The following is a 12,033-nucleotide window of genomic DNA, read 5'->3' on the forward strand; positions in this document are numbered from 1 at the left end:
TCAGCAACTTCACTGCTCATATCAGTTACACATTGTTTATCTCAACAATTAGGGCTTAGAAGAAATTATGCTTGGCAGTAAAGCCATCTGAAACAACTCAACTTTGCCAACTGTATAAGGACTTTTATATTTGCTTGCTGTCAAAGATATAAAACAACATGCAGGAGGGATGTCTTTTGACTTGGGACAAAGCTAAGCAGCACAAATTCCTATCTAATTCTATTTCACTGACGTGCTTCTTCCTGCATCATGTCCACCTGCACCCCAGATACAAATCCAATGCGCTCTTCTGTAAGCAGGCTCTGCAGTACAACTCCTAAACTACTACCAATATCTATATAGTATTCAGCATTCACAACTAAAAGAAAGAAAATCCTAATGCTCCGTCTCACTGAAATTAATTCAGTAGAACTGTACAATGCAATACAGAAACTACTACCTAAACATCTCATTAAAGGGATCAGAATGTATGCAACAGTGATTAAATTTGTTAGGCATTTGGTATCTGATTTTTCTGTTGTAATGATGAAACTCTTTCTGTCTTACTTGTAAGAGGATGGAAGGGCTCTCATAGAAGGTTTTGAACTGTGTTTTTACCCTGTTGGCAAAAAGCAGTCAACATTCAGCTTGCAGAGGTGTCTTAGTTTGATTTGGAAACTGGTGATGTAATAATGATATTTTCTTACTGCGATTCATTAGTTTACAGAATACACCGGAGCCCTGCTTTTGCTGGTACAGGGTTACAAATTGTGTGAGTGTGGATTCACTATTTACTGCAGTCTCAGGGCTGAAGACTTGCAGTGCTCTTTCAAGCAAACACCTCCCATGCCTCTCTCTTCAGCTCTCCAGTGACCCAACCACAGATCCACGTCAAGATGCAGACCTCCCACCCCCAAGAGATTATAGCAAAGTCCACTGCTTAACACATAGCTTTCCTCTAGCTCTTAAGCACCTCGGCTGCAGCTTATGGAAACCCACTTAGTCCCATACTTTCTTCCAATCCTTATTGTCTTACTGATTGGATCAGCGTATCTGCAGACATTTTACTATATGAATTTCGGGGGAGGCTGTGGTGTGTATCTGTGAGTGCAGGTAGGAGGTAGCCTTTGCTTCTCATTATTAAATGGTTCTTATAATTTCTTTTCATAACCATACAGTTCTGTTGCTGGCAGATATTTGGGGGTGAGAAGCAATTAACAGCTGAATTGAGACTGTAGGAATTATCCATTTGACAACACTAACAAAAGCATACAGAGCCTGGAATGGGTCAACACTGAGAGAGTTGTTTGAGTTTAAACAGAAAGAGTAATATTGAGTAATATATTGATTTCTCGCACTTAGTATTGCCAAGGAAAACCTTCCCATTAAAAAAAAACTACCTCCATAAATATTTCTAGTTAAGTTAATTTCATAATAGCTTTCTTTAAATTTTCCTTCATACACGAGCACCACAGTATTCAGGGCTCTCTTTAGCTGCACACCTTACTGACAGCTTCCAAGACAGAATATGAAGCACACTGACAAAATACGATCGTTCCACTACCCTTTCAGCATGCTCCTCTCAAGCACCATTCCATGCACGTAACATCAGCAAGAGGAATTTAACATGTTACTATTTTTAACAAGCACTAATCTCTAAGAAGCCAATCATACAGAACAAGCCATAAACATATCCCATATTTCTATACAGAGTCCCTCTACCCTCATGGCAACTCTTCATAGGACTAGAGATACTGCAACTCCATGTCCTTCTGTTGCACCAGTGTCTAATATTTAGGACAGTTACAGTATATGCTGAAAAATCAAGACATACTTTGGCAGAAAAAAATTAAGTTTGTCTATTGACTACCAAGTTTTGAGTCAGACCCCATATGGGGCCATCTACCACTGAGAAGGTCACTTAAAGAGCACCCCAGGATTTAAAAGGAAATGAGAGAGGTTTTATGTGCACGTTCTTAATACTAGAGGCTTTGGCATCCACTGTTTGAAAAGAAAACTTTTGATGCACCTAGAGGAGAAGCTTTTGGCCTTGGAGTGCTGAAACTTCATGTTACCAAGGAACACTCTGCATCTATAGTGGCATATATCATTTGGCAAAACATTGTTCTTCTATAGAAGACAGTCACAGTACTGACTGAATACTAGAAAAAATAAGTCTAAAAAGATGAAATTGTTTGCTTTCTTAACTATTAGTAGTAACAGAACATCTTGCATTTCAACCTACAGAATTCCCAATACATCTACATCATCCTAATTCTGTGCATAAAAGGTAAAGGAGGGAGAGAATTGCAGTGTAGGACTCAGTATAGAACACATTTTTTCTACTGACTATCATTCTGCTTTCGACTCTGGAAGATTTTCCTCCTAACAAATCCCTTCTGAAATTAGTCCTAAAGCTACTCAACCCGGGGCTCCCATTTTTATAAGAAATATCCAACTGGTAACAGGTAAGTACTAGGAATAAGTAATGAGAAGGCCCATACTGTCTTAGAAAGGAGTGTACCTATTTCCTCCCTCACACCTCCTACGTTCACTGCTGGTTCTCATCCAGACCCTGTTCATGTTGCTGACTCGCAGAAGGGAATCTCTGTGCCTTCTCAACAATCCCATAGATATTCCATGTGGGTAAGAAGTGACACCTCAATAAAAACCCTCAAGAGATAGATGGTTCCTCTGTGAGCTATGGGAACTTAACCTGAAGGTCGATTATTCAACAAAAGAATTTTGCACAGTCTAGAACAAAAAAACCTCAAAGACTGCCACCCCAAAAACCCATACCTAAAATTCCAACTTTGATTATTTCCAGGTAATCTCAGTAAAAGAGTAAGACCTAAGCTGGAATGCCCTGTACACACTGTAGATATTGCTATATTGTCCATGACAATTATTTCAATCCAGAGCCTGTAAATCCATGAAGAGTGGCTCTACAGTACTGAATTTTGCTGGTGGCATCCAGCTTCTGCTGCCAATGTTTTTCTGCCTTACATTTCTTTTTCATTCATTCAGTCTTGCTTATTTCTCTCCTTCTCTTCCTGGCTGAAGAATGAAGCTGTTCCTTTCTACTACTTCATCTGTCTTCTCACTCACCAGTAGATATCTTCCAGGAAGAGGCTTCTGATAAGAAATAATTCCATCCACAGAAGACCACACAAACTTCAGAGTGAATCCAGGACACTGACTGTAACTCTATTTATAGACACTGAAGTCAGACTGAACACAAGGTCAATTTCTCTTGCAGGCTGCAATGAACATTTCAAATCTACTGAACTTAATGAAGTTGCAGCAACACTAGAAAAAGAAGGATGTTGCCCATAATTCACAGTCCTGGTAGCTTCTTCCAAACAATTTGCCATACATGTGGCTTCCAAATGCATTTTTTTTTATTTGCAAGGACAACAGGAGTTGTATTACCTGCCATAGAAGGTCATGCAGATAAATCTTTGTAGGTCACACTGAAAATGTAATCTGGTATGTACTGCTGAGGACTAGAAAGACATAGCTTCTTTCCTAAAGAACCTTTTCTAAAATCCTCACTCATGCACAGCATTCAGTGTCATCAAGAAGAATTGCATTCACAAAGAGTGCAATATCAAGGTAAACAAATAGTCTGTCTTCCTGTTTATTCTCCATCAGTGTAAAAAAACCCACCAAAAATGGTCAGAAATTGCATGGACACCTACATTTAACTCCTTCTGCAATAACAAAGCAGCGGTATGAGGGCCATACAGCAAGCTAGATAAGGTCATCCATCTATAATAATATCAGTAAGGCAAGGAGTATGTTTCCTGTTCTTTCCTTATATGTGTTAGTGCAACAGTGTCAGCGACATGCCTGAATGACTGGAGAAGACACGACTCAAACACATGGAGGCAGTTTAGTGCTTTACAATACAACTGTCTTGAAGAAGGGATCACACCAGTTTCACAACATTCAGATCTTTTCTCTGTCCTGAAGGCTTAAGACTTCCTTGAAAAACTAACAAACCACATTTCATGTCAAAGTTTTAAAAAGAACACTCCTAAAATAAATTATTTACAGCAAAAGTTACAAATAAGAAAGAGCACAGTTTAGCACACAGCTCACTAAGCAGTGTTGGCAGTTCAAACACACTGCAAACAACACGTTTGCATTTTAAGTAGCATTGTTGTGCTTGGTTTCCTAAGCTAAGGGACACTGCATTTTCCTACATTCCTTTTAGTTACACTGGGACACAGGCTAGTGAAAACTAAAAGGTTTGTTGAACTTTTTTTGGAAACTTAAGAAATAAATTTATCATGGAGAGAAGAGAAATCAGGTTTTAAGTCTTCCACTATGAGCGAGTATGATTTTCACTCCCACTCCATCCAGCAGGGCAGGGACTGAAAGGCAGTCCATAGAACCAACATAGAACCAACCATAGAACCAACCGCTTCTATCAGTTGTTACAAAAATCACTTCTGTCCTCTTCATACCAGTGGGAAAACAGAGGTCTGAGGTGAGTTGACCTTGCCTAAAGAGCAGAGTGAAGAAGAGCATCCCATTCCCTCAGGCCAGATCTTTTGATTCCAAATACTTTTCTTATTTCCGTGTAGTACTGAAGAAACAAGGGGTCACTTTCATAGATCTTTCAACTGCTGTTTAAGCACATGTGGCCAGTGGACGTGTACTGGGTCAAGCAGTGGATTTCAGAAATTTCCAATTTCGTGGTTCTCATCTACATGTTCAAAAGACACCAAGGCTGTACTTCTCTAATTAGTTCCTATTGAAGACAGCATGTCCATCCAAATCACAGATTTTTTTTTTTTGTTATTTAGTCTTTTTTTAAAGTTGCTGCCTGAAATTTCCAACCTTTTGATCCTGTTTAAGTTTTTACCAACAGTGCCTAATGCAACAAATGGTCAAAATGTCATATTTTCTTGATTTAACACAGGCTAAATGTTACCCTAATGCATAGAAATTGTTGTTCACATTCAGAGAGACAGAACTAAGCTATAACTCGGTCTCCTTTCCTGTAGTGTACTTCATCTTCATTCTTCATCTGCAACCACCAAGTAGCCTGGATTACAGCAGACCATAATACTCTATGAACCATGGTTATAATTAGGCGTCGCATCCATTGTAATCCTATGGACATCATCATGTGTTACCAGCATCTGTTGACAGATCTCATACCAGGCATACTGAAATGGCAAGTCTGGCGAGGGCAGCCCACAATAGAAACAATGGCATTTATTTTTGGTTTGTTCCAAGACTGTCTAATAGAAAATATATGCTGCCAACTGCCAGGGCTCCACTGAGATCACTTTTCAATATTCTATTACCAGTTAGAATAAAGATCTGTGCCCATGTATTTGCAATCTTCTCCTAATAAATAAGGAAATAAAGAAAGCACTTTCTGCAACTGTCTCAGCACCAACTATAAAAATACACAGGCTTTGAAATGTTATGTATTTTATCAGGCTCTTTATGATGAAAGTACATGTTTTTCATTTAATAATAAACTCAGACTCCTTTCCAAGCAAAGGAATGAGGATTCTTCCTTCTAAATTTTATTTAAATGTGGTATCACTTTAATATTAAAATTAAGTCCTGGGAACTGACAACATAAAAAGTAACAAAGCCACAATCTTTCTGCTTTATGGAAGTAAAGCCGAATCTGCTTTAATTTATCAGTGTAGAAACCTGGCTTTCTGCTGAAGCGCTGTCTGTCTGGAGGAAAGGAAACAAAAAAAAGTTTGCTATGGGGTCTTATACTAACTACTCCTGCTCTTCTGTAAAAGTCAAGAAACTTACTGTAAGCATAAGAAAGCCTGCAGAATCCAAATGCCCTTTATTTTTTATCATTTATCTGCATTTTCGGAAAACTGCATTAGAATGCTAATTATCTAGTAACGTGTTCATTATTTCTTTATTTTGAAAATGGCATTCTCTGAAATGCTGGACAATTGAATACTAATCAAATGTAACCACGACCTGTTACAGCTGAGCAGTTTCAAATCACTAAAGCACTTAAGCACTAAGATAATTTCCATTCTCCTTATAAAGCATAAAAGAATAGCTCACTATCTAAAGCATATCAAATCAGAAGAAATGTCAGTGTTGGTGAGTACAGCTTAATAACTCTTTAGAAGTTGCAGTTGCTGGTAGATCAAGAAAAGTTAATTTAAATCTAGCCCAGACCTTCTCCCACTATACTCGTACAGCAGGATGTGAACAGGTGTGAATGTAGGAAAATCATAAAATCACAGAATGGTTAGAGTTGGAAGGGACCTTCAAAGGTCATCTAGTCCAACCCCCCTGTAAGGAACAGGGACATCTCCAACCAGATCAGGTTGCTCAGAGCCTCATCCAGCCTGGCCTTGAATGATTCCAGGGATGGGGCATCCACCACCTCTCTGGGAAACCTGTTCCAGTCTTTCACCACCCTCATTGTAAAACACTTCTTCCTTATATCAAGTCTGAATCTACCTCCTTCTAGTTTAAAACCATCACCCCTCATCCTATCGCAACAAGCTTTGCTAAAAAGTTTCTCCCCATCTTCCTTTTAAGCCTCCTTTAGGTACTGGAAGACCACTACAAGGTCTCCCTGGAGCCTTCTCTTCTCCAGGCTGAACAGCCCCAACTCTCTCAGCCTGTCCTCATAGGAACGGTGCTCCAGCCCTCTGATCATCTTTGTGGCCCTCCTCTGGACTCGGTTCAACAGGTCCACATCCTTCTTATGTTCAGGGCTCCAGAGCTGGACGCAGTACTCCAGATGGGGTCTCATGAGAGCAGAGCAGAGGGGCAAAATCACCTCCCTTGACCTGCTGGCCACGCTCCTCTTGATGCAGCCCAGGATGTAGTTGGCTTTTCAGGCTGCAAGCACACATTGCTAGCTTATGTTGAGTTTCTCAACATGAATTTTTTAAATGAATAAAAGCAGCTAAAACTCATAGAACAAGGAAGGCTACAAGTAAAATCTGAGAGGAGAATATTGGCTCTACCAATTGTAATGGAAAAGTAAACCCATTGGCCCCAACAATTCTAACGGCTTTTAATTTTATAGCTATACTTTTATAGTACAGCACTTACAGAAGCTGTGACTGTAACAGTGGGCCAGACTCTGTCATCAGATAGAAGATGGCACCTTCCAGTTAAGTTTTTGATGTTAGCTGCTCATCTAGAGCAAAAAGCATATTCAACCTCCTTGTCTACAGCATCGTTTCTCTCTCTCCTCCTCCTCCTCTTTTTTTTTTTTTCATTCTTGTAACCAGCAGATAACCTTTTAATCCCAGATCTGTCAGCTGTGACTTCAACATCACCTTTTACATTAGGAAGTTACAAATCCTTTACAATATTTCATCTTTCTCTGCTTAAAACTCAGTGTTCTGAAATTAGATATTGCAAAAATTACTGAAGTACCAAATCATTGACAAAACTGCTGATGAGATTATAATCTCTACTTATGTTCAGAAAAAAAAAAACATGAGCAGTACTTGCTGGCATAGTATTTTCTTACACCTAAAAGGCAAGAAGCATTTCCAAGGAGTTTACAGATCCGTTTTTTTCCCAGACAGTGAATTGGCATGTGAGAACCTAATGGTGAAATACAGTTTTCCAAATCTAGCCTGGATATATTTCTAGGCAATATTTTCCTTGTCAGGTCATTCAGTCAGAATTAAAAGTAAATTCTAATAAGAGTTGACCCACAAGATCACAATTTCAAAAGCAATTGCTCAGACTGCTCTCAGAAATATTGCAAACTTTTTTTGCACACCAGTTTTAAACCATCTCGTTTATTTCCCTGTTCACAATTGCGATTAACTGTTTTTGAAAAGTAATCTGGCGCACATATGAATTCAGACTCTGCTTTCCGAACGTAAGACCCAAGAAGTGAAGTAAAAACTACTCAAATACTAAGATATAAATCTAGAGGTACTGACAGAATATTTCCAGTGCAATATAAAATGAAACTCCTCACTCTGATAAATTAGTTTCATCTTACATAGGTTTCACTTAAAAATCCAAACAGTGAATGCTTTATTCTCAAAATATAGTGTAGCTAATATATTTTTTTATATATAAATGCTTTATACGATGTAAAATATATTCTCTTACAAAATTAGCACAGCCCTGGCAATTCCAGATGCAGCACGGCAATAAGAGAGGACATCATTTGACACAGAAGCACATATACAGACACACACTACTTTAGTTCCAGACCTTCCTTTGCTGTTTCTCCCATGCTGGGTCCAGGAGCAGGTCCCTGTCCCATTCTTCTTCTTGGGTCATGTACTCATCTTCTTCATAGTTGTAGGTGTACTGCATGTTTGTTTCTATCTGGTTCATGCTGTTCATGCTACCCGGGGATCAGCTTCAGCTGCTGCAGGTTCTACTACTTTTCAATATATGTATGTTTTTAAGCTCGGTTTACTTGCTGATGGGGTGTAGGTAGCAGTGTCTTTTTTCTTTCTTTTTTTCTCTTTTTCCCAAGGTGACAGGGAATGAATATTGATGAGTCTTGCTGAGAGCAGAGGCTGAAACTGTCAGGTAAGTGCTGACCTGTAGTGACCTTCCTTCCCTCTCTCTCCTGCCCTCCTTCCCCCTCTCTCCCTCGCTCTTTCTCTCGCTGCTGCTGCTGCTGCAAGTCCCTGCGGCTGACCCTCCGGAGAAGCCCAGCGCTGCTCACCGCTGCGGCTTATTATCCCCGCCGGGCTGTCACGTGGGGCAGCGGCGGCGCGGCTGCAGGGGACGGGCGCCCTCAGCCCGGTCGCGACCGGGGCCGGGGCCTCCGCCCCTTGTTACCTCCGGTACCTCCTGTACCGGGCAGCGAGGCTGCCTGCAAGGCGGAGAGGCTGACCGGGGGAACCCACCTCACCTCCTCTAAGCACTCCGGCCAAAAACTACTGGCTACTCGTCTGACTGTCTGTCCTTCCAAACCGACCCGTCTTTCCCCCCCCGCCCTTTTTTTTTCCTTCTGCTAACACGATTTCTACTTTTCAAGGGCCGTCTATGATTTGCTAATGCAGTATGACACTGTTTATCAGTAATCTGAAGTCTGTGCGGACCCTTGAGTCACTTCCCATTTGCCATTTCAGATTAAGGACCGCAAGAGCCAGCACAGACCAGGACACCCAAGAGGTGAAACAATTTCCAGTGGAAATCAGGTGTGGAGTTAAGCCAGAATGTATGGAAGCACAAATTAGAAAAGCAACTTGTATCTTTTTCATCCAGGAAACATGCTCAGTACATCCCAAAAGCAGGCACCAAGAAGCAAATGCAGAAGTCTGTGGAAACAATAACTTTATAAATGTGTGACAGGAACCATTTACCCATGCTTTCCACAGGGTAAAATCTGAAAAGAGAGCACTGAGATCAAGCATCCTGGCAAGCATGTCCCGAATCTCCCATGTCGTATCATGTCACTTGTACTGGCAATGATGTTTCTTCTGGGAATTGGCAAGTTTACCGTGTTCTTCATCCAGCCTGTCACTAATGCCGGCACCTACCACCAGCCAAGGTCATCCTCTCTAGCAGTGCCCACACTGAATACAGTTCCATCCTGACTTACAAAAAGAAAAATGCTCACCAAAGCTGAGCTTTTGGAAGCCATAAAAGACAAAGTCAGATATAGGGGAGGACTATGTTCAGTAAAGGCATCCATAGGTCTCTGAGCCAATGGGAATGAATAACCAGAACAATTAACAGCTAGACAGCACACATCCTCCACTTTGTACTAATTAAAGCTCCGCTTTCTGCCAAGTTGCCTTCTACCCCGTAAGTCTGTGCAATTTAGAAGAACATACAAAATGCACAGCTAGTACGTACCCATCAGCTCAAAAAAACTTCATAAATGCAGCACTAAGCTTGCAAATTTAGAAGAGAATTGGAACATGTTTCATGCAAGCTGAACTACCTAAAATTGATGTACAAACTCTACAGTCTAAAAATAAGATTCCAAACCTAAGCAGCAAAGTCAGAACCACAGGCTTTTCACCTGCTCAACACAAATATTCTCAAGGTTTCTACAACATTTCCATCTATATAATGAATCAAATGTTAATGAATGCTATGCCTAGACATTTTTGTTCAAGTGCAGATGAGTGTTCTCTTAGGATACTCTCAGATAATATCAAATAGCAATTACAAAACAAAATACTTCATGTATGTACACATTACGTGTATGCTGGTATAATTTGTGTGGTTTATTTTTATACCCGGATAGTGATCTGTGGTTTATGATACATGTCTAATACCAATCACCTAAATTACTATTTAAGCCTCTGAAGTCAGCAAAACAATTTCTTCTTATTCGCAGGAAGAAGTTGGAAGAAGTCCCAGAAGTATACATGTAAAGCTGTAATGCTCCGAACCAGAGCAGCCTCCTGTGCAAAGAGCTCCCCTGCACTGACAAGACCTGTGATCTCATTGGAGGCGAGCCACTGCAACCAGCTTTGTGCCTTTCCTCAGCACTGCCTTGTCTGGGGGTCTACGTGGATGAAGTCAGACAGTGACGTGACGCATCACTCCTCTCTGCACAGTATAGGTGAGCCTTATGGGTATTGGATGGCTTCATACAGGGAGGTACGAGTTAAAAGCCACATGTTATTTGTTGGCTCTTATTCTGTAACACGAGCCAAAGTGCCTGTGTCATGAAATAAAAATTGAGGCATTACAATGACAAAGAATATCCGATCACACTGTGGATTAGGACTGGAGTCAGATCCACGCCTAGATTTCTGGAAATCAAAGCGAAATCTACTCAGATTTTCTAGAATTCTGAAAGAAGGATATTAAGTGTTTTCCTAAAATAACTGGATTTGCTCAAAACATAGCTAGCCACTGCTGCAAAGGTACTGTTCATTTTTTCCATGTTTACTTGGTACACAGGTAAACTTAGTACTTTCATAACAAAACAAATAAAACAAAAATGTCATCATTGTTCCAAGGAACTGGCAGCTAGAACCACAGTATCTCTCAGCGAATCTGAGAGATCAAAAAAATACAAGTTAGTTCCAAATAAGAATAAACTCATATTTTTCTATAAGGAGCAAGTACCTAAAAATCCATTTTGGCTATGTCATGTTAGCTCATTTTGGGTGGAAAAAATATTTCAGAATTAAAAATCTAGTTTTTTAATTCTGAAAATGTCAAAATAGGGGGCTTCAACTTATTGTGTATTTTGAGAGAGTTGAGCTTTTTACCTACGAAACAGGAAGCTAAACTGAATACTCCCAATTTTTAAAAAGTGCCTATCTTGATGGAATCTGACCTGTTTTAGGTTCTCTAAATAACTGCTTACTGCCCCTTAATCAGGCAGCATGAGTAGGCAGGGGAGATATTTATAGATGGAGCTTTAGGAGGAGTATCTGGTATTTTGTTTACTACTTTAATTTAATTTTATAAACTAACTGTGCGGATGGTAACAAGAAGCATATGAATGGAGGTCTGTAGTGGTAAGAGAGCCAAAATGGAACTCTGATGCCAAATTTGAAGTGGAGAGGGAGCTGCCTCTTCCAGCTCACCTAGAGAAAAGGAAAGCTGTGCCCAGCAGAGTAGTATGAATAAAGGAGTGTGCTTCAGACAGCTTATTCCCACATCAGAGGTAGGTTAGGACTATCCCCACTGAAGCTGGCAGAATCACACAGCTACAAACTATGTGTGCCTAAGGAGAAAGAAAATAAAATCAAAACAGAAATAAGCAAGCTGAGCAGAAAAATTCCAAGTAGAGAAAGAGGAAGAAACACAGTGAACCATATAGATACAGAATTTCAAGCTGACATGGCAAGATACCTGAGAGACAGCAAGTATATTTGACGTAGAAATGACACAGATTGCCTACAATGTGCTAAGACAAAAAGAATACTCACGATTGCCAAACAGATTAGAATAAATAAGGTGGCACAGGGAGATCAGAAAGATGGCAGAGCTGAATTGTCAACTGTTTTTATCTTTTATTGGCAAAAGGTGTGCAGCTGTAGTTCAGGCTAACATAAGTGCTAGTAAGGGCCTAGCCAGCAGAATGCCTTTACCCCAGGAGAACACTGTGGCAACAAGAGATCATTTCCCACACAG

The 12,033-nt window shown here is 40.2% G+C and overlaps 1 protein-coding gene across 1 annotated transcript in view; it reads right to left on the minus strand.

Moving 5' to 3' along the window:
• The window catches only part of ACTN2 (actinin alpha 2), a 71,764-nt gene extending 62,915 nt beyond the window's left edge, over positions 1 to 8,849 (minus strand). The window contains exon 1 of the mRNA XM_086743276.1: positions 8,182 to 8,849. Coding sequence (XP_086599402.1) covers positions 8,182 to 8,316 — 135 coding nt within the window. The 5' untranslated portion in view covers positions 8,317 to 8,849. The remainder of the gene's footprint in view (positions 1 to 8,181) is intronic.
• Between the last annotated feature and the right edge of the window lie 3,184 nt (positions 8,850 to 12,033).

This window comes from Chlamydotis macqueenii, chromosome 3 (genome assembly GCF_036417535.1).
Source record: "Chlamydotis macqueenii isolate bChlMac1 chromosome 3, bChlMac1.mat, whole genome shotgun sequence".
Classification (NCBI taxonomy): domain Eukaryota; kingdom Metazoa; phylum Chordata; class Aves; order Otidiformes; family Otididae; genus Chlamydotis; species Chlamydotis macqueenii.